General features: G+C 44.3%; 1 protein-coding gene across 1 annotated transcript in view; it reads left to right on the forward strand.

Moving 5' to 3' along the window:
• The window catches only part of LOC119401718 (tubby-related protein 3), a 105,898-nt gene that overhangs the window by 77,246 nt on the left and 4,864 nt on the right, over window positions 1–23,788 (forward strand). Inside the window, exons 3-10 of the mRNA XM_037668647.2 lie at window positions 11,660–11,837; window positions 12,761–12,910; window positions 15,421–15,587; window positions 16,604–16,852; window positions 19,885–20,103; window positions 20,655–20,753; window positions 21,781–21,868; window positions 23,034–23,117. Coding sequence (XP_037524575.1) covers window positions 11,660–11,837; window positions 12,761–12,910; window positions 15,421–15,587; window positions 16,604–16,852; window positions 19,885–20,103; window positions 20,655–20,753; window positions 21,781–21,868; window positions 23,034–23,117 — 1,234 coding nt within the window. The remainder of the gene's footprint in view (window positions 1–11,659; window positions 11,838–12,760; window positions 12,911–15,420; window positions 15,588–16,603; window positions 16,853–19,884; window positions 20,104–20,654; window positions 20,754–21,780; window positions 21,869–23,033; window positions 23,118–23,788) is intronic.

Here is a 23,788-nt window from a genome sequence, read left to right on the forward strand (position 1 = left end):
TCGTTCGCTATTATATAAACGAGCATCTCATTTGCCACTGCCTCTCGCCATTTAGTTCATTAGAGAGAGAGACTTCTTTTGTCGCTCTTAACAAGGGGCCCAATTGGTGCCTTTTAGACAGTTACGGAGTTAACGTCGTTGTCTTAGACGACTGCCTTATAAGCGAACAGTTCGGTACCGAAAAGTACTTCACATACAACTGTCAATACGCCGTGTCTCGGATGGAAATTGCGTGCAATGAGCAAGAGTACCACGCGGCTGCTGTGGACCAGTTCATGGCAGTCATGTTAACTCGATTTAGAGATTGTGCTCCCGAAGAGCTTATTGTCGAGCTCCTGAAGAGCTCAACTCTGTACAATCCATGCTGCCATTTCAGTTTTTCTTTGGTTATTTCTTTTGTGTATTTTCCGGCTAGATAGACTGCCATGCCTGACACTGCTTTCGCTGCAACTATAACTTATGTCATCACCGTCTGGTATTTGTATTTATTACGCGTCGCTCACCGTGTTCTGTTGTTGCGAATATGCGTACTTAGTAGGCGATGCAAGAGATGATAAGATGAGAAAGCTTGTTGTAGTTCATGTATGGCACTAACTTCAAAAGGAGGGCAATATGCGGTACAGCAACTTTTAAAGACCAGCTGTTCCAGTAGTACGGACCAACAAACCTTCGACGACGACCAGGTCTCAATACAAGGAATTGCCTATAGATAAGGTCGCAGTCCTCTAAGTAAGGAGCGAAATCGTTCAATAAGTATCATGGTTGGATAAGCCGTATGTGAATATGGATGAATGAAAAAACTAGAAGGCTTAACATGGTCAAGGAATAGACTGCTATTTTTCATCCGGGACATTCACGCCTCCCTCTCCCTCTTTATATATCACGTGCTGTGCTCATTACCCATTCCGGATTCATCATCACACTGCACTGAAAGCAACACTCTGCGACCACTCTGGTTCATCTACCACCAACTTGCGCAACCTATTGTACTTTTGCTACGCCAGCCATTTTCTACTTTCGCTATCGTTACCGGTTTTCTCTCAAGGGACCGGTGAGGGCATGGATCAGGGATCAAGAAAGCAGAACACTCAAGATCAATTTCAGAGTGGTGCGACAGGTGGCTGAAAAGATATCTAATAAGCCCAAAGTTTAGGAAGAAGGAATTGAGGGCGTAGATGAAATATTAAGATAGCTTAGTCGTGTCTATGATAAAAAAATTGGGAAAGACAGCCAAAATATTCTACGTCACGCGTGTTGGAAGCGCAATGATGCAAAAATATTAAGCATTATCTATAACGCGCCCTATGTCCCCGTGTTGTACTCGACTTTATATCAAGTGGAGAGCACGGTACATTAAAAGCATTCACCCGGTGAAACATCTGGTGAAAACGTTCATGCCGAACATCCTAATTACGTACCTTCTGCTACGTTCCATGTCAAACATAAAGCGCAGTGCCGTTCGCATAAGCACACTGCGCTGAAATCAACGTGCTGAAAGTTTGATCACAAGCTGTAGAATGATGACGACAAGTTTAGGTCCTTCCCTCTTCACAGTATCCTTGAAGTGCCGCATAGGAGTAGTTCCCGAAACAGGGTTCATTGGGAACATATGCTTATCTTGTGTATTTACTCCTATACCTACGCTTCCCTCACCTAATCTGGCGACTCGATCGTTTCATACAATAAGCAAAATGCATTTCCTAAGATGTAGTATTAAAAATGTGGCAACCTATGCTAAAGGCTAATTGCGTACAAATTTTTTAAACGCATTCGCAAGATTTTTTTTACTTTAGTTGGCAGACGTAGCGTGGCGCACTATAAAAGACAGCTACGATCGTGTTCTTTTACACTACTTCGGCAATGCTAATGAGAAACATATTGTCACGTGGTCGTGACGTTGACGAAGGCAGCAGTCAGCACGTCAGAGATGAAACTCTTCATTTGGCTGAACTTGTCGCCGGGAAACTGAAAGTCAAACTACAGCAATACACTGATAGCGGCGAACAGAGCGTCGACCGTCGATCAACTGACAAGTGGTGAAGTGCGTCGGCATTTATACATGTGACGTCGAATATTCCAGTCTTATCACTGGTGGTCGCGCAAGCTTTGGAATAATCTGGGCTGTTCGCGGCCTGCGCGCAATCTTAACAAAATGACCTACAATAATCGCGAAGCGTCTCGAACAATGCGGCGCGGTTTGCGCTGAGCGTTGCTGACAGTCTTTGTGGGCGAAAACCGAATACAGGAAAATAAAACATGAAGCGGGCGTGGCAGTATCATTTGCTGTTGCCTCCGGCTCAATGCTCGAACATCGCAAGCTGAAGATTATGAAACGAAGATCAAGGTCCCCAATAATGGATGCCATTTTCTAACCCATATTATCTTCGAAGCTCTTTTCTTCCAGAAAAATTGACAACACGCTTGCTGTATTGCAGAACATAGTGTTCAGAACCTTCAAGTATTGATACAGTGTTCAAATTAACGTCCTTCTTATTCGATAATATTCGTATCTGGCGTTATCGCTGTTCCTCATGTCCCGTAGGCCAAGACACAGTGTTTATCGCTAACGTTACGTTTGTTCCGTCCCAATTTATTACCCTTAGTGGTAACTTACCGTGTCCATTACGCGATCCCTTGGCACTACGCACTGACATTTAGAGCAGCATTAAGTTAGGCCTCCAAATGACACTGAATCACATAAGGTAACATAAAGACAACATCCGCGAAGAGATCGCACGTCCTCATAATGTATTCTCTGTACTTTTTTTGCGCAAGAGGGGGCGGGGGGGAGGATCTTGCCATGCGAGTAGTAGCCATATCACTGCTTTCGTATTCTCAACAAGCTACGGCTTCGGTCCAGAATCTCTTCTATTTTTGTAATCCTCAGAGGTGTGCAACTGAGTGGAGAAGGATCTTCCAGAGCGTGTAGTCATGTTTCCCGAGCTTTTACGTGCGATCACGAAGACATGGCAGGCTTAAGTGCTGTCGCGTGTTCTACGCCAAGTAAATAAGTGATCACGCAGCTTGTGTATCACTCTTCTTTTTTTTTTTCTTGTCGCTGCCGTTGCCGCTCCTTCTCGTTGGACATGCAATGCTGGCCCCTAGGGAATCGATCGCGATACTTCGAAAGACCGGTCACTCTGACTCTGTGAATCGCCTTACTTGATGTGAGCCCGTTGAAGCTGCGCTGATGAGTGGTTTTTTTTTTTGCTGGTATACAACACCTTATCTGAACTAGATAATGAAGACGAAAGGGAGTCTTCTTCATTATCGTAAACAAAAGCCGTAAACAAAAACATCAACAGCGTACGTTCCTAACTAAAACGGTGACAAAAAATTACGCAGTTGCAACACGAGCGTTGATATTTGCGTGAAGGAAAGTTGCCGCGTAGAACTTAAGCAAATGCTGTAAAGGCAATTTGTCTTCGTTATCCAGTTTTGCAACATAGCGACGCTGCGCGTACAGCCAAGGCGCTAACATGCCACACCTACTAACTCGCACATACAACCTAAAGCTGGCAACAAAAACTAAACAAAGCACGTAGAATGCACAAAACTTTAAAATACATTCCTTAGGGAACAACGTGGAAGTTCCGCATCCTCGTGGAAGCACCCCCTGGAAGAATCTAGCTGGAGAATAAATTGCATATTCATAGATGGAGAGAAAAAACAAGAAAAGGCAGGTGAAGTCAACCACGTTGCAAGCGGTTTTTAACCAGACACTGAGATAAGAGGAATGGTGTTTAAACTAAAAAGAGGGACACACGGATATTATCAATAGAATGACTTGCATATGGGTCTAGTTGGGCATATTGGGCATGTTGAGTGGTTGCAGCAAATATTAGACGTAAGTACGAAAGAAAAAAAAGCACGAGGACGCTACTATGTTGGTCAATGAACATAATGGAAGTGGCAGGAGAGTCCAGTGGACCTTGAAAAGTACCACAGTGCTCTGGTGCCTTTCTGTGTGAATTATTTCCACGTCTATGGTCCCGGTGTTCTCTCTTTAGCAGTGCTCTCTAAACAGTTGGCTAGAAGGAACACTCAGGGTCTTTTTGTCATAAATAAAAGAAGGGCAGCACGAATGCGTGGATTTGTGTACTATTTTGTACGAGAAGTTAATATGGCACGTTATGGGACAGTAGCAAGTGAATAAAAGGGCAATGATCAAAGGCCACCTTTGGCACATTGAAAGACAAGCACATCTTCGACCCTTTATCCCAGGTATTGTAGGCGCTTTGTAGAACCATGCAGCCAAACCGCTACTGTGGTTCAGAACAGTTATGGTTGAGAGCAAACGTATCTGCTATAGCCATGCGCAAGTATGTAAAGTTCAATCTACTACACTATTGAATCCGCGCGAACAATGTAAACTTCTTCCTTAGCCTCTAGCAGATAAAGAAAAGCGGGGTTCGGAACCCGCGTTGGTCCTCTGGAACTCATTTGCCCCGTGCTAGAGTCTTTCAATATTTCTTATGGTGACAAAACTGCCGCCTCAGTTTCGTAGGAAGCCAGCGGCCGCCGCCAGAGGCACAGCTGTGCATAAAAGGGCATGCGAACGCTGCTATCGCTGTGGTTGTGTGTGGGAGAGCCTCGGTGTTCTAGCTTTCTAAGCTTCCGCGATGGTCGCTTTATTTTCACGTAAGACACAAAATGCGTAAATGAGTGCCTGAGTGCGTCGTAACTCTTGAAATGAGCACCCGGGCGAAAAGAGTAGCCGCTCGAAACGTGCAGCTCAGCTCATGGTGGTTTCAGCCTAAAAGTAAGGAAATTCTGGATTTGATGCGTCATAATCATCATATGATTATGAGGCACGGCGACCTGGGAGAATCCAGATGCATTTTGTTTATCATCCAAGGCCTTGCACCAAATGAAATCGGACGGTAATTTTTTTTCGTCAATTTTTATTCACCCCGAGCGAAATGCGGCCACCGTGGCGTGGTGAGCACCGTTAGTCTCGACGCTTAAATAGGTTCTACGCTTTAATGTTTGTTTAAAATTAAATGTTGCGTACTCGCAACAATGCCCCAGTGGTGCCACTTGTAAGAAGAGGCAAACATCTGGGCTGTTGCACCCACATTCACCCGTAAGAAAGCGCGAGTTATTGATTGCGCTGAGAGCCCATTGTGCAGAGAGCCGATTGCTCACGCAGCACGGCTGTTAAATTTTCTGTCAAACCGTGATAATTATTTTAACAGGCTTGTTTTTGTCCCGCTCTTTCTGCGTTCCGATTGTTTGCGCTGCCCAAATTTCACATTGAATCTATACCAACCCCCCCCCCCCCCCCCTAGCAACCCTTCTGCAATTTTAACAGCAGTTCAATAAATCATTACTGCAAGCGCTGCTTCTGCAGAATGACTTCGTCTAATGACCAAGAAAGTGAAACTGAGGTGCTTCGCCAGCTATAAATTTTCGCCGACGTGATGCCACTTCTGAACAAGGTTTAGGCCATTCAAATTGGAATGGCAGGTAGTGACGATGTGCGAGGCATCATTGTGTTTCGTGCTCATACGCGTGCACATTTATTGAAAACTGGAATTACCGCTGTCTAGCAGAGGTAGCACCCACTTTCATATCTCGCGCTGCTCCTTGTTACTCCGTAAACGAAGCGCGTTTTGGTTGTTCCCTTTTAAATGGAACCACCCACCAGCGCGCAAAACGAGTTCGGCATCGTCATCCCACACGCACACTTCAGCTAAAGAAAACACCAGAAAACACCACAACCATCAGCTCGCGTCGAACCACGCAAGCGTTTCGGCACGCCAACTATGCCCTCTGTGGCAGCTTTCAGCAGCGTATTAAGCTCCTCCATATCGTGACGGTGAAGTTTCGTGACCATGAGAAGTATTAAAGGACTCTGGCGGTGCATAGCAGGAGGGCGTCCCGTCTGAAAAAATGTGGGCAGGCGTCAATGACTTATTCATAGCGTTATCTTGCTAAACCTACTAAGGACACGTGACAATGCAGCGGAACGCATATATACACAAACGCTGTTCTACAGACTTACACGGGCAGTTCTGGGGCGTTGCCTGCCCTACTAACCCTTCCGTTTATTGTTGTGTAATGTATTTTTGTGTGCTTGCGCTCCTATCGCCATGCTTTTGGCAAGACATTGCATACAGAAGTGGCAAGGCATTGCATACATTGCATACACGAGTGACGTAGGCGCCCGGCCAAACACACTTATGTAGAAGCTTCAACAGCTTTTTCAGGGCTGAACAAGCGTGAAAAGCGGGCTAGTGGGACAAGTTTTTAAAGAAGGAATAAACAGCGCAGATCCGGGACTAAGCGAAGGAAACACACGACGATGGGCGCTTTTCAGAGCTTAGCCGATCAGTGTACTTTATGTTTCTATGCGCAAAAGCGGATGCGCATATACATGTCATTGCTCTTGTCTTTGCTCCTTCTTGTGTGAGGCATCGGGATATGCAGCCCCAAAGCTGATACTCAAGGGTGACGTAAAAACAGGCAAACGCAAACACCCTGCGCCGTAAAGTAGGCAATTGCTTTTTTTATTTATGCTGTGCGCGACAATACTGTGTCGTTTTTTTCACACCCGGCCATTGCCACTGCTTCAACCTTACATCGTGAATAACTCATGGGCTTGCCGAGGAAAGCTCTGCAGAGCCTGATAAGGGAGGCGTCTGTCCTTACACTTGCCCCCAGATACGTGTTTTTGTAGGATACACTTAATAGGCTGTGAAGGAACTGCTAGAGGTCTTAAGGACAGAGAACCTGCTATTGCGGTTTTAGCATTCGGTGGGTTTAAGCGTGGAACGCGCGATCACACGCATGATAATGTGCGGAGATTGTGACTGGCTGGAAGTATACATACATTCTTCCTCCTTGCATCTCTGTTCTTTATGCACGTTCTCGTCTTTCTTACTCGGCCTTCTCTGTCGCACACTGCACAGCTTCGGGACCTGATTTACCACTGCAATTCGCTTCCGCCCTCCTGGCTTTGAAATCTCTCGTCTCCACCATATCTATCTACTCATGATGACTCAGTGCGAAGTGCGTACTGTACTCATGTAAACAAATGCGGCAGGCAGAGGGAGTGGCTGTTACGTGCAGTGCCGCCCGTGGCCACTGTGGAAAGGAAAGTGCTTCGTGGTGGTGAAACGTGAGACACGGAACATTCTTTGAGCAGGATTACTGCGCTGTGTCGCCGCTAAGCTACGGAGCGTGTAGCTGAGCAGTACTGTGGACAACCACACCACCAAGGAAGTAAGGCAGAACCAATCCACTGTTGTCCATATATATGCGAGGCCATAACAGGATCGACCCAGATAACATACCTGTTATATAGCTGCAGACAGCCCATCCCATCCACTTATGATGATGATGTGGTGAAAACCAGACCAAATTAACAAGTTCCTAAGGCTGGCAGTACGGATGTAAATATGGCACTCCAAGAAACCACAGCTTACTGTGCACCTGTCCACTGTTCGCAACTCGCACGTGCTTCAGCACTTTCCTCTTATCTCTATGATGTCCCACGGCTGTTTTTATTCATTGTACATACCATACTCATCACCCGACACCCCGAGTAGCAAGCCAGGCGACAAAGCAGGCTAACCTCTCCGGGATTTTCATTAAAGATTATTATCTCTCAGTAGCTTATTAAAGCGGTGAAGCGCTGTTTACGTTGTGCCCTTTATTGCCTCCATATATCGAGTTTAATGGCCTCCTAGCGTTAGGAACTCCGTAGCGGGGTACACATTGCAGACCCTCTGTCCACAAACAAGGAAGCGCTGGATCGGTACTACCGATCAAGCCAATAATGGCCTTTTTTTACAGGTTATTGTAACATTGCCCAGGCTCCAGCGAATCACCAACACCGAGGAAGTCGTGATGCATGCATGGTTTAATGAAAAGTATTGCCCCTTCTTCCGCATGTTTACCGCTTGATACGTTCGATAGAAGCCCCATTAGACAAGGACTAACTTCAAGCGTTCACACGGAGAATGGCAATGAGATAAGCTCCGCGAATCGAACCGACGATGTTGTGCTCGTTACCAAGCCACCGTGGAGACAACTGAACCCAACTTCCCTTCGTCCTTGTCTTTTCGCGCCCACATCCAAGAACCAAACAGCCGATTTTGATAAGAAGTAGTGAAGAGCTCTTGTACAAACGACACCTAAACGACCTCTAGTATTGCTTCCTAGATTGTCTTGATACACCGCTACACCCTCGCAGGGCTGCAGCGAAAGTGCTGTTCGCCTCAAAACGCTTCGTTACCTCTCGTATCTCCAGTTTCACGAGCTTAGAAGCGCCATCTAACAACAGGCGTGGCGTGTTTTGGAGAGCACCGTCACAAATCACGAGGCGTCAGAGGCGCACTACTGGTCCGGTACACTTCTTTTGCTTCCTTATCACTTCCTCTCTCACACACTCTCTCTCTCTCTCTCGTTTCATACTTTGTCTAGCATGCAGCTCATCCTAAACACCAACAGGAAGCTCGCGATTCTCGTCTGGCTTAGGGAGAAACGTATTGCATTGCCTTTCGCGTATTTACCACATGATGCGTTATCTAAGGACACGTTTAGACCAGGACAAACACGGGAACATCCACTGTAGTACGTGGTCCGTTGAAAGCGAGATAAGCTCTAAGCTCCGCTACCACTTTTGTCGATACTTACGTTGCCTCCCATAGCTGCGCGTGGGGCTTCGTCGAGTGGTACACGCCACATCTCCCCGAGGAGGAGTTTTAATCGGACGTAATTATGGATAATTAGAAGCGACGCCTCCTTAATGGACGGGTCCGTTTTCCTTTCTTTTTCTCGGTTCGCGCTAGGTTCTAACTGCGCTCCAAGGGTCGACTTTTTCTCTTGCTTCATTTTCTGTCTAGTTTTCTACGTGCACTTGTCAGACATTCGTAGAGTTGGCGTTTGCATGAAAAGTAAGCGGAAGGACTCTCATTCCCGAACGTTTCGAAGAGTAATTAAAGTTAACGAAAGCACCCTGCCCCACTTGCGGTACAATTAAAGACGCCCTCGACTCTAATTACAAGAAAAAGTAAGAATAACTGGATCTTCAAATTAGTCGGGACCCTTCCTTTCCCTACGCAGTTGTGTCTGTTTTCTCGTGAGTAATGAAACGTGCCTGTTTTCAGGTCGTCTGGAATATATTATTTGCAGATGCCTTATGAATAATGATAAGTCAAAAGGACATCGCCCTATAAGAGGCAGAGGCATGTGAGTTCTCATAATATAGCTGCGTATACTCACTCAGTTTGACTGCTTGAAATATTCAACTGAACGTTGGCGTTCGGAAAATGCAAAAAAAGAAACGATAGATAGGTCTACGGGCGTTCATTCAAGAACTGGGTTTATCTGACCACACAAGTTCACATGACAAGTTGGGTTTCGTTGATTTTTGAGGTCATTACCTTATAGAAGAGATTGTAATCATTAGGCGATACAGGCTACCATCACTCGCGTAAAAAGATGAAGTTTCAACAACTACCATTCAATCCTTGAATACATTCAGATAGCGCGAACACATTAAAATTATTGAGCACTCTTTTGATATCCAAAAGAAGCACCTTCAGCAAAAGGTGAAAATCTTCCCATAAATACTTCTTAGTGGAACGAGGGACTAGATGAGCGTTTGTAATGAGCTGTCATATCCCGCTATAAAGTAAATGAAGTGATTTGCCATTTCTTATACTGTGGGTAAAACTTGGACAGAAATGTGTTTGTGGGAACGTTCTATTTCAAAGTGAACTCCCGCAAGAGAACTGACCATTGGCATGTTATTTTATTTCTTGGTTTCAGTCCGCTATATGTGTTTTCTCTATTAGTAAATCTTTTTGTGTCACCATTGTCTTTTTTTCTTTTTGCATGACAGAACTTAGAGAAATCGAGTAGCCTAGGGGATATAAGCCTTAACCTCTGCACAGCAACTCAGAACAAAACAGAGCTGGTCTGAAGTTAGCCCAAGGACATGGATAAGGAAGCGCGATTATGCATTCTTATTCAAAAGCTTCATTGAAGAGATAACGAAATTGCCGGAAGCAGTCGAACAATCAGGTACGCATGTCAGAATGTTGAATACGACTGTCGCTTGTCTGTTGAGTGCTCTTCGCATCTGTCGTCGCCGTCGCCTCAGTTGCGCGGTCCGATAAGCGACATTTCATTAAAATACGCACTCCATCAGATTGCTTCCATCAGCGTCGTTCGATTTCCGGCAACAAAGAACTCGCGCTGATGGGAAACGCGTTCTATCGCGGCGACGCCCAATAGAAATAGAAAGAAAAAAACTTGCCGTTTTTAATCAAAGCCTCCATTCCCTCTCTCCTGCTTCATAAATGTAAAGCATTTTCAGTCACTTCACTTCCAGGGGCATTTCGAAACAACCTCGCAAACGTGACATGTTATTAATATTACGGTCAAGCATTGCTGTTATCAGCCGGTTAAGCTGATATTGGCAATTGTCCGTTTGTAGAGGGACAAAGACTGAGCAGCCGGAGATAAAGTCTCCTCTGACGGCTCAAGATTAAACTATTACGAATCCATAGAGTGGGGCCAATGCAATCAGGCCATCGCTATCTTTATTGTTGCTCAGTTGAAATACACTTGTTTAAAGTTTAAAAAGTGCATAAAAAGTTTAAAGAGTGCAGTCACTCCATCAGTTAAAGTTTAAATAGTGCAGTTTAAAGAGTGCATAGAATCTTCACGGATGTTTGGTAATTACCCCCACGCAACGTTCAAGAAAAACGCATTGATTGCATGTTTCATTTTCTTATTAATATTGTCTCCTCGGAATAGCAATATTTCTCGAAAGACCGCTCTCTGTAGCTGATACTCACAATAACAGAATAACTCCACACAATGGCAATGGTTCACATGCAGTTTCCAGGCTGTCCCTGTATGACAGTTATAAATCTCGTTCTATATCAAAGAAAAGAACAGAAACTGAGGTTAAAGTTCCCATAGGTGACACTTGTTCACTCTTTTGAACAGACAAACCCCAGCATTTACACTTTGTCTCCAACACTTTGCTCATCTCTTAATCTACAACTTCGAGCCTCCGTTTGTGACGCCTACTTTTCCATCTGGAATACCATATACCCCTCCTTTCTTTGTTTTTCCTTTTTTGCTATGCGTACATATTTAGCGTTCTCTTCCACGCCGAGGTCGGGAGCGAGTGACCAGGGAGTACATCAAACGGTGCTAAGGAAGGCAGCTGGTGCCTTGGCCCAGTCATCTTGTCAAAACGTTCCACCCAGTGGCATCCCATGTTCAACACTTTCCCATCGCTATGAAGAAAAAAAAACGCTATTTTACGGTACCGCACTTTTTGAGAAACTATGATTTTGCCTATTGGAGCTTTCCTGTGGCGGTCTCCTGTGCTTGTGCTGTTCTGATTATCTCCCTATTTTTCTCTTTATGATTCCTATTTCCTTATCCCCAGTGATGGGTAGCAAATAAAACGTTTGTAGGTTAGCTGCCTATTTTTTCTCTTGTTTCTTCCCGTTTTTTTTACCTCGACGTTACTTCCTCACTGATTGCGTGTTCATGGATACTTCTTAATAAATCAGCCGCAGGGGTTATTTATAGTGAGCGTTCGTTCTGTGTTCCTTTTAATTTGCCCTTATATGTACCAGTGTTAAGCCAGTGTGAAGCAAACATGTTCGTTCTTTCTGTCCCGCAGCGTCAGCTGCTGGAGGAGAAGCAGCGCCACAAGCGGCAGAGCCAGGGACTACTGCAGGCCTCTGATGCACGCCGACCAGCGTCCAATACGGTTATACGAAGCAGACTCCGTAAGGACGAGTCGCGTCCCCTCATGGCAGGTCTCAGCATAGAAAGGCCCGTGCAGGATGTCGTCAGCTGTGAGTTGCCATGCCTAATCACTCTCTTTCAATGGTGTGATTTCTTTCCTTCGCCTTGCGTTTATCACGGAATCTTTCTTACTACCCCGTGTTGTGCAGAGCCCTCCGTGAACGTTAACATGGAGCTCACCTATTCACGCCTTTCTTTCGTTAGGTAGCAGATGCCATGTTTTAGGCCTCTCAAGTATTTCAGTGAAGTTAACGTTGACTGTCAGAAGCGTTTGTAAAGGTTATTGTAATGCCTTTACGCTCTCATTTTTTATTCTACGGTCTGAGCGATTAACCACGCGCGGGAATCAGGTGGCTACTTGCGTCAGCGTTTATAGTAGCTGCGAAAATATAAAGATAAAAAAAAGAAGCCCGTCAGGCACTTCACCACCACATTCACTTCAGCTCAAAAGATTCTAAAAAACAAATATGTCCCCTAACATTCACAATCCATAGACTGATGTGAATACACGTGACTGCGCTAGAAACCTGCTTGTTCCTGCACGCAATATTAGGATTAGGGAGTGGCATCATGTGAAGGCGTGCGTTCTTTTATTTCATAAAGGTGTCTGGTGGAAGGAAGCCCTGGTGAGTAATAATTGTATTGTCAACAGTTGGTATACAATTATCGGGCTTGTGGAATGAACCAAAAACACAGCTACGTGACTCCTGATAGGCAAATATAATAAAGTGGACATTTGTGTTCCATGGTAAGCGTGCCTACACAGTGGTGTGTCTCGTGCACTTTCCTCTGATGTTTCAACCATTCGCGCTATCTTAAATGAGGTGTGGAAGGATACTAAATGATCCATCGTGGTATCTAAACTCATATATTTGCAGTGTTCCAACTTCTTTGTCACTAATGAATCCTCCTCAATAGTTTAAATAGCCACATCTGTTTCACTGCTTCGAGCCATCCGTGTCTTTACTTTCAGGCTACGACGGCCCGATGCTCTTCTCTAGCACCGACACCCTCGACGCACCCGTCGGCGACAGCTCCAAGGACACTGTCGTGCAAGACGACGTTGATGGAGAGAACACCCTTGCCATTGCTTTGAATAGCAGCCCAATTCCACCGTCTCCAGGTAAGTGACGTCGGATACAACATCTCTACTAAGCTGTCGTACGAGCGAGCCTACATGAATCGCACGTACGTGGTATAAAAGAAAGGCAACATCAATTAAGATACTCTACCGACTTTTTAGTTTCCACTTTGATACAAATGGATCCTCCTCACTAGTTTAAAGAGCCACACCTGTTCCACTGCCCATCCATCCGTCCGTCCGTCCGTCCGTCCATCCATCCATCCATCCATCCATCCATCCAAAATTTGTTCACCGTCCAAATACCATAATCTCGATAACGACGGAATGCCTTTCATCATAAGGGTAAATATTGTAGTGAACATGATGGAAGCATGGTGAGTGATGCTCGGTTTTCTCGTATGTACGTATGCAGTAATGAGTGTCGCATACGTTCATCGAGTGGATTGCCGCAATTTTCCAGCAATCAGTGCAAAGTACATAGGCTTGCGTGTACAAAAGACAGTGCGTATAGTCAAACATTGATCAGCTCTTCCTGGTCTGGCTCTCCCTCCTCAAACGGCCACGCGTGCTCTGCAAGGTAAATATAACAGGTAGGAAAGCTTCCATAGAAGCCCATACGTTAAAAAAAATGGCGGCTCATCAGCTGCTCATGGGGCCTAGCGCCATCTGTGTGAGGAACACCTCCGGCGGGAAAAAAATAAAGCGGACGCGATGCAGTATTCGGTAAACAAGTGACGTTATTTTGTTGACACAAGCGCGAAATTGGACCTAAAAATAGCTATTGTAGGCTCTGATCGCTGAGGAGTCGCGCTAAAGCAAGCCGGCGAATCCTTGTCGAGTGCTCTTCAAGTCAACGCCTGCTAAACTAATATTGACTCACGACTAGACGGTGTTGTTTAGGTGTACTGCTGTTTATTTCGCTTGGTTTTAATTGAAAACTTATTCTTGGAACTTTTATTCGGCGTTCCTGGCACTTCCGCAGATGTATAAAACAAGCAGCAGCGTAACTCTTATTCGCAGCGTTGAATGTTTGCTTCGCACATTCATGGAGTGCTTCAATGTGCAATGTGCCTTCAATGTGCAATGTGTCTCGCGGGCACCGAGGCAAGCGCTCGTCGTTAAGTGTTACCCGCATCGTGACGTCGCCCGTTGGACACTGTATTCAACACGTTCACCAACGATGACATGCACCTCACAACTCGTCGCACAGCAAAAATTAAATTCCCACCACAAAATTAAGAGAACTCAAGCAAGAGCGAAACACCAAAACACGTTAGGGGCGTGTCGTCGCATACGAACTTTACAAGTGCGCCTTTCCATGCGTCGCGAGGGCTGCAGCTGCACCAAATAGCAATGGAGGGTGCCTCTCTTACAGGGCTCTAATAAAACAATTTTTTGTAATAATTAAACACCGTCCTAAATTTTTTATTCACATTGCATCTACATAGTATTGTTGGGAAAACAAATGTCCTTTGTAAACCATAACGATTGTGCCGCTTTTGAGTAAAACTTGTTTTTTTTTCGTTATTAGTGTTTGTTCCCTCCACGCCTAGTCGCGTTTCAATCGCATCACCCAGAACTCCCTTTGCTGATATCGCTGGCTATAGTTTCCGAACCGCGTTTCTCCCGAAGGTTCGCGACCTATTTGGATCGACGTTGTGCACTACATTCAGCGATCTACTCATAACGACCAATTCTCCAATAGTACTAAGTAAGATGTAATTAATTTTGAAGGTGAACATGCGAGGCTGTTCTCTGGACCATAATTTTATGCAAAACAGCTGAACGTTTACTGTGCGAAATGCTTGCCAGAGATATTGTTCCCGAAATGAATAAGTAAAAACAAGGTTATTCGTCTAATGACGTTTCAACGACAAATTACGTATTGCGTTAAGCTGGTAAGTTGGGTATGTTGCCACTGATTCATGATGTCGAACAGCGCAGTTGAAAAGGGACGGTCGTAAAGACAATAGAACAGGCTCTCATCGCAACGAAGTTTAATCACATACGACTGGAAAAAGTGTACATTGGCACACAAAACACAGAAAGAAAACCAAGAGAAGAATGTGATAACAATGCGAACAGAAGGTTATATGGGCAGATGAAATTAAGAAGTTTGCGGGTATAACGTGGCCGTAGCAAGCAGAGGACCGGGTTGATTAGCTAAACATGGGAAAGATCTTCGCCCTGCAGTGGACGCAGTCAGGCCGCTGATGATGATGCTGTTGATGATGATAATTTCGTTGTAAATTCTTGGGATCCAAGAGAGCCAACGTGTCTCTTTAAAAGGAGTCATATACGTGGAACGTCAACATTTATCTAAAAGAGTAACATACACTCTCTTTTTTTTTTGCTTAGAGTCTACCTGCTCACGTGCTTTCTAAGTTTCATGCTCCCCCTCCTAATTCTCACAAATAATTCAATAAGTAATTAGGTAACCAGCTAAATAACTAACCAGCTAATAAAATAAATAAACAGCCAATAAATTAACTAAAATAAATAATCTGAGTAACGTTGGAAACATTGGGCTTTTTCTACGTAACATGCAGATGTGGAGAAGAAACTCAAGCAGCTCGACCTCAGCGATGACCTGACGAGCATCAACGGAGATGAAGACCTCGAGAGCACGCCTATTAAGTCCGAGGTCCTCTCGAGTCGAGGAATGTCTGCGACAGTTCCAGACACCCCAACGGACGTCACGGACACCATAGCACAGGTCCTTATGCTTTCCGACTCAGCACAGCGCAGCATAACCAATCGGACATGTTTCTGGCTAACCTCCCTGCCTTCTCCCTTTTGCTTTCTTCTCCATTTACCTTCGGCAAAGCCACATAGAAAAGATCCACCGTGGTTTGTGCATGGCGACGGAAGCGTGGCGTAGCGTTGTGAGTAATATTGAGGAAGCGAATGCGCACTGCGCACGGCGGAGAAGCTGGTGCGGAAAACATGACACAGTGTACAGGGATGTGCTTTATAGATAGGGCTGGGCAAAGAACTGTTAAGGCTGGATGTAGGGAACCGAATGAAAGAAATGCACTTTACGAAAGAACTGGCCTATGGGCAAGCAGCGCGATGAAGTAAATGAATTGCAATTTATAACATAGCACTGTGCAAGTACAAGCTAGAACATAGCACATAACAACTCAGAACACTGCTCGTCATGCGCAGGAGGACAACCGCGAGGTCTAGTAGTGTTTTAAATGTTCCTGCATGGGTCTGGTGGCATCCCGTGCATACGACTGTGGAGTTCACTTTTTATAGCAGTAATGTGTTGTGTTCATTTCTTTAAATATTGTTCATATTAATAAGTCCTTGCTTGTCGCGCTATTAACGTGAATGCTTGGGCTAGGGAGTACTCCGTTGCAGTAGACATTAACAGCGCGAAAAAATATCAACGAATGTCTTGCGCAGTGGAGTACCAACTAGCCTACGCATTAAGGTTAATAAGTGATATATCTGGTACATCGGGCCCTTTTTCCTCTTTAACCCTTCATCCATCAACCCTTGCAACACTAATAGCGGTTCACGAGTCAGAGCTTGTCTGTGTCGCCTCGCTTAGTCCTTCGCCGATATTGTTTCGTGCTGTAGCCTGCGAATGTCTTGCGTGTCAGAGCTTGTCTGTGTCGCCTCGCTTAGTCCTTCGCCGATATTGTTTCGTGCTGTAGCCTGTGAATTTCTTGCGTGAGTATACGATGCGTTGTTCTCGAGGAAAGTGTCCTTAACCCTGTGCAGGTGGAAGACGTCAGCGGTGGCGTTGGCGGCGTAGATGGAGGAAAGACGCAGCCAGCCATGTCGGTGCCTGTGATGGACCTTGGTCCCCTAGCCGAGCTGCTAGACAGGGGTCAGCTGGAAGAGTTCTCCACGATACCCTGTCCACAGGGGACCACGATACGGTGCCGCATCACGCGAGACAAGAAGGGCGTCGACAAAGGACTGTACCCGACCTACTACCTCCATCTCGAAAAAGAGGACAACAGAAAGGCACGTATTGAAGTATTCTTTTAACAGCGGAATTCTTCAAGCTCGAGGCTAGGTCATGCAAAGTGATCATGATCGGCTTCTACTTTCTAGCGCGTTGGTCGGCCGGCGCGCTTTTTCTTCCTCTTCTTCATGTTCTGAAATCCTTGCTGATGAAGGTTAATAATTTATTAAGACGTTGCTAATTCAGGACATGCTACCTAGGACCACGCTAAATAACACTTTGCTAATTAATACAATGGTAATCAAGACATTGCTAAACAAGACCTGGATAATTAAGATGCTAATTAAGGTATTGCTAACCAGAATCTTGCTAATTAAGACTGATATAATTAACGACCTAAGTAATCGTCCACTTCTCTTAGCCACGACGACACTTCGCCAAGCAATATAGTTGTACGCTCCACACAGCCAAGCTGTGTGATGCCTAGCGAAACCTATCAACATTTTAGTCAAGCTTGTAGAAGCAGAAAAAATGTTAGGTCGGCCACATGCTCTGCTGCTAGTCCGGTCTTGCACCACCAGTGCAAGCTGCCTACATTTTTTTTTTGCTGCCTCCTATTTTGCTGCCTACTATTTATTTCTATTTTGTCTATTTTTTCCTTTCTTTCTCTCTCTGTCTATTTCTCGCCTGCATCCTCTTTTTTTCGATTTATACGTGTTTTCGCCTGCGTTACGCCGAGCGACAACAGCATGCAGCCGCATACGACAGCTCGGGCCCCTAAAGTGCTCCGCACGCAAAAAAACAAATGAAGGGAGCGGTAGAAAGAAGACCGAAAATACAGCACTGCGCCAGCTAACTAGAAGGCACACCACAAGACATCGCTTTGCTTCACACGCAGTGGATAAACTCTAGAGGTTACTATCGAGTTAAGCTGTCGGTATGCTGCTGCAAACGCATTTAACTAGCGCAGTGTCAGAGAAAGTATGCAGTGCCGCTTAAAAAAATAACGAGTATTTTATAGTTTGAACCACGTGTGGTATAGTTAATCAATATTCAATAGCTAATCAATATGTAATGTAGGTAATGTTCATCAGCATGAAACTTAACCTAACCTAGGTTAAATAAAATGTATACGCCAACGCACATACATTAGGATTCCAGATAGGTGCTGCGTATGCGGCACTTATTCCTTATGCCATCAACACATTATATACACTAAAAACATACAACAAAGAAGAAAAAGTTGGCAGGCATTCTAGCACGCACGACGCTGAGAAGCACGCATTTAACGTTAAGGTAAACTTTCAGGGTATATAAATGTCTTAAATATAAAAAAATGCAATAGAAATATCTATTGATCGCAATTTCAGAAAGATCAAGCTGCAGAATCTTGATTCAAGACGTCGATTCTTTCCCTCGCAATAGATAGTAAACTAGCCTCAATTTTGCTTGAAAGACACAGGCTCAGCAAAGATTCAGCTTTGGCCACACTGCACGTATTTCGAGAAACAGAGTGAACAGGAAGACAATATGGAGCGGACGTGCTTCTTTGTACATCTAAAAAAATACGTTGTCACCTGTATGCCGACATATTAAAGAAAACTATGCAAACTCATGATACGAGAGCACGGCTTCTCAACGTAGGCGCACGTAAATCCTGCGGTAGATGGCACTGGGAAGATCATATCTTTCCTACTGTACATTTATAAGGTACGTATATATGTATACACTAGGTGTTGTAAGCTTGGTCGGCATAAGTGAGTGTTGTATAGCTCACACGCATCCGGGATGTACAGGCCACCTTGTTCGAGGTAAAGCGCACTCTGCAATCTTCTTACGACTTGGAACTCACATTGAGGGCTTACAGCTCACATTCCGCTCGGACTACGTGGTGGCAAGAACGGCTCAAAGTAGATGCGTCAAGATGACTAGGTCCGCCGCGAGCTTTCTTTTCTGCATGCACGAGCTTGAACGAAATAGCGAGAGCCGAGCGTTTCGGGCGTCGTTCGTTCAAACGAAATCACGCGCGCTTTCCTTTGCTAGTTTTGTTTTGAAGTTTAGGAGAAGCATGACGATACCCCAGAAGTGCACACATACGAAAAGCATTCTTTGTGGTCTACCCCGTTATTTTTCTCTCAATCTAGGGATTTAAAACACCAGGTGCTGAATTTCCCCAACCACTTTTGGAACGTCTTGCCAGGGCAATCTTCAAGACGTATCGATTTTCTCTCTATCACTGATTATGCGGAGTTTTGCGGTGGTATATCGCGGTAATCGGCCTTTTGTAAGCCGCAATTCGATAGCCGCTTCAGGGGAGATCAGAAAATTTTGAAGAAAGCTACGGTCATTGCGGAAACAGGATTTTCTGGAGAAAAATATGAACGGTTTTCTTCCGGCGAGCGTTGCGGTGGAGGTGGTGGCACTCCTTTATACTAATACAACACAAAAGTATTTAAAAAGGTAAGGAGCGAGGAAAGTATGTAACCTTGCATGCTTTTTATTGCTGATACGTTAAAGGATTTAAGCTTTCAATGGACGTTTCGCCCTTCTCTTCAGTCACTCTATTCTTGACTACTTTCAAAATAGGAGAGTCTATAGAAGAGAGAGGGAAAAAGTTAAAGGGAAGTTAGGGACGTTAATCAGATGAAGTTTCCGGTTTGCTACCCTGCAGTTCGTAAGGGGAAACGGGTGTAAAAGAATCAAAGAAAAGAAAGTCATGGCTAAGTACCGCCCAAGTACACTCTAAGAAAAAAGAAGTGTAGGCGTGACTCTTGTCGGTGAGTTGTGGCTTGCCGTGTATACGACCCTATTTAAAGATGCACGTTTACTCTCTTTTGGGCCCCACAACTCTCCGATGAGAGAGTAACAATCTCCAAAGAGAGTTCCCGTGTCTCTTTAAAGAGAGTCATATACGTGGCAAGTCGGGCCTCACAAAAAAGAGTAATAGAACTCGTTTTCGTAGAGTGTAAGACACACCAACATTGTCTGTGAACAGTTATAATTTGTCTTTCAGTCTGGCTTCGCGAAATAACGGCAACAACGTTAGACGTAGAATAAAACTCTCTACTGAGTTCATACCTGATTCCCGCAGGTGTTCCTGCTGGCCGCACGGAAGCGTAAGAAGAGCGCCACGTCCAACTACCTGATCTCGGTAGACCCGACCGACCTGTCGCGAGGTGGCGAGTCGTTCGTGGGAAAGCTTCGCTCCAACTTACTCGGCACCGCTTTCACCATCTACGACTGCGCCGAGAAGCCACGGCAAAACACCGAGAAGCGGTCGGTTCGCTCCGAGATCGCAGCCGTTGTTTACGTGAGTGTGTTTTCCTGACTATCTGAGTAATTCAAGAATACTAAATTGCGAAAAACAACGAAGACAGAAATCCAGGCAAGAAGGAAGTTTAGGGGAAGATGGAGGATTGAAGTAACGCGAAAATGTTGAACAGAGAATATCGTCGGAGCCAATGTTTCGACAAGTGGAGTTGGCTTCGTCGATGCCTGACGAAGACGGGCCCGCTTCTCTACGTGTTGGCCTGACGCATTAGTCTGAAACAAGTCTACTTGTGTTGTGTTAGTTTGATGTGCCTTCGTCAGTGCCTGGTGAAGAGACATCAGATTAATAAAAAGATGAAGCCGACTTGTCGCAACGTTGGCTCCAACGATATTCGCTGTTCAACAATGTTTTCATCATCAAGACAGGATATTCACGAACTGAACTCTGAGTTGCCATACAACAAATCCCGTGTCTTTGTCTTCTTTCGCACCACATCGTTATCGATTAACCATTTACGATCAAGTGTGTGCAATCAGCGGAACACACTTTGAATCGCTCACATTGCAAAAGCTCATCCACACGGCTCGCAGGAGACCAATGTTCTGGGATTCAAAGGACCTAGGAAGATGACTGTCATCTTGCCTGCTATGACCAAAGACCACAAGAGGATTGAGCTGAAGCCATCCTTCGTGAGTTGGAATTTTCACATGCAATGCGGACGTGTATGCAAGCACATCATTGTCATCATCATGACTATTACCGTAATTATTATCGTGGTCCTTGTTGATGATCTTACTTGTAGCAGTAGCAACAACAAGGAGTAAGAGTGGTAATAACGGCAGCAGTAGCAGTGCTAGGAGACATGGCAGCCAGGAAAGCCATTTATGTGTGGAGTATATAACCGTTGTAAAAAGAAGCGATGTGCACGCATGGACATACGTCTTAAACAATTTTAGGCTTATCTTGTTTTTCTTCATAGTACATGTCAGAACGGCCATTTTGAAATGGACGCTGCTGCAATATAAATATGTCTCTGCACCACGGGTATACAATACCTCGCGGCATGAATCTGTGCGAAGATAAACTCTTATCGGAGAGCAAGCGAAGTTCTTCGCGTGACGAGGGAGGCCTCCTATAGTCCCGAAGACTCACAATCTAGAACAGAAAAAAATATTTCGCTTGGCTTTTATGAACCCTGTTCGGACCCTAACTGACGAATGAACAGAACAGCGCAACAGGAGCAATGCGCTAAGAAGAGACGTCCGTTATGAAAACATGAAACCTTTGTTTTGACAACTGGCAAAACTACATTTATCGGAAATAACTAAGTCATGGGGTCCGTGGTCGTACTATTTTATCAGGATTATTGCATTTTGAATCGGTCACGAAAGCACTGACAGCTGTGACACATTCCCCAGTAGTGTATACACGACGAGCTAGGCGTCATAATAAAGAAAAAAAAGGATATGTATAAATAATTAGGAAAATATAAATACGTAAAAAGGGACATTTTGAAGAGGCTTAGTCATGAAAAAATACGAATAAGAAAAATAATGATATATAAATAGTAAGCTTAGCGTAGGGGGATAAAAAGAAGTACATAATTAAACATTAATTTTTAACAGTGTCCTTTTAATATATTTTGTAGGGGAGTGGCGTTCCTATTTATGCATTTATTCTTGATGTTTTCATGTTTCTTTTCATGTAATCCTGAAGGAACATGGTGGCCTGCTGGAGCGGTGGAAAAGCCGGAACTTGGAAAACCTCCTCGAACTTCGAAATAAAACACCTGTCTGGAACGAAGGTCAGTTCTCCCATCCTAATCAAGCAATTATTTATCTATAGTGCTTCAGTGCAGGACGCCAGGCTTTGTGTACACGTAAACGGGGCTTCGTTCTTGCTTTTTATTTGTTTTAACTGTTCATGATGTTTGCGAAATTCGCGAAATAGCAGATTCCACTGAGGTGTTTAAGGTCACCTTAGTCGAACCTGCTAAAACGAGGTAAAAGAGGTTCTCCACCAAGGGTGTTAAATTGTTTATATCCGATTCGTTTCGACGAAAATATCGTAATACGCGACATCATGCGATTTTCTCGCATGTGTAAATTTGTTGTACATGCAGTAGTTGTGCCATATCTTCCTGACGATATTTGCACATTTACCAGGCGCTGCGCAGAAGAGATTGCGTATAAATTTCCTGAGTGCAGTACGCAGTGGCGTCGTACGCTTCGTTGAAATATTCTGAATATATGCTTAGAAACATGTAAGAAAAGAAGTCTGCCCTCCATTTTTGTAAACGAATTTCTACGATTGCAGAAATAAATTTATCGCCTTCGTTGAGAGAAAGCAACATTTCTGTTATCGAACGTTTAGAAGAAACCTCTGATGTGCAGGATACCCAAGCAGTATAGATAACAACCGAAGCTGTAAAATGAGAGATGAGTGCATTCAGTAGCAATAGCAACCTATTGTAGAAACTGGACTTGAGGGAAAGCAAGAAAAACGTTCGGTAAATGGCAATATATAAAATGAAAGAAATCCTTTTGGGTCACTGGTCTTTTTCGGAAACATCATCCACAAGTATCAAACGTGCAAAATTTTTACTGCACTAATATTTAAAGTCTTAGTACCAGCGAAAGACATATAACTTTCGTAAAGAATAATATAAAACATTCAAATCGAAAGCTACAGTGTTCACATAGAGTGATATAACAAAACCGTTCCAAGATTAGATAGACGTGCAGTAAACAATAACTGCCTCTTTTGTTTCCTAACTCTTAGAAATTCAGCACAAAAGCACGAGGTCACAGCTCCTGTCTTATGTCAAACTTTCTTAGAATAATCATTGTTCAAAATCTCTAGCATTTGATAAAAGCGTCCTTGTACATCATTGCGTGAAAATTTGACATGGGGCAAATAGGCAAAATATGCCGAAATATGTTTTTACAAATATTGCTTAACTCTTTCAGACACACAGTCCTACGTCCTGAACTTCCACGGCCGTGTGACGCAAGCATCCGTCAAGAATTTCCAGATAGTCCACGAAAACGACGGTAAGACTGGAGTCGAGAGGTATTATTCTTGGTCTTTGATTCGTGATTATTTATATTGTTTTGATTTACATCAACAACATTGGAGGACGTCGGTAATCGTAGTTTACTGACAGCGTAGAGCTGATCAGTAGTTAGAAAGCAGCCGTGTCGTTGAGAACAGTAGTACCTATTTTCACATAGAAAGAATGGAAAGCATCGTCTCAATACACAAGCTTGTGATAACAGCCAAATCGTATCTCATTTGTTCAAGATAAAAGCAAATGGTGATCCTTTTGAAGGCCATCTATACAAAGGTGACTATTTTGGACTCCTTATTTTTCTTCAACATGAGATCCATAACAACGAACTCTCAATCGAAGCCCTTTAAGTTACCTAGGTGACTCTACTGAACCTAGAAAATGTCATATCACACACATGAACGAAAGAAGAGGAATAGATCATGGAGCTCGTTTCTTCGATGCACACAGCCAAATAAGGCCAACTTTAATTCGAAGGTTGTAGGTTCTTTGGTCCCTACCGAACGCAAGTTTTTTCGTTCACTATCCTTTTGATTTCTGTAATAACTGCTACATTGCAGTAGAAAACTACAAATAGCGTCCCCTGTGTCTTCCTTGGCATCTCTGTCTGTCACCTACCTTACGTTGTATGTGACACATGACACATATCTACCA

The sequence above is a fragment of the Rhipicephalus sanguineus genome, chromosome 8, assembly GCF_013339695.2.
Source record: "Rhipicephalus sanguineus isolate Rsan-2018 chromosome 8, BIME_Rsan_1.4, whole genome shotgun sequence".
Lineage (NCBI taxonomy): Eukaryota > Metazoa > Arthropoda > Arachnida > Ixodida > Ixodidae > Rhipicephalus > Rhipicephalus sanguineus.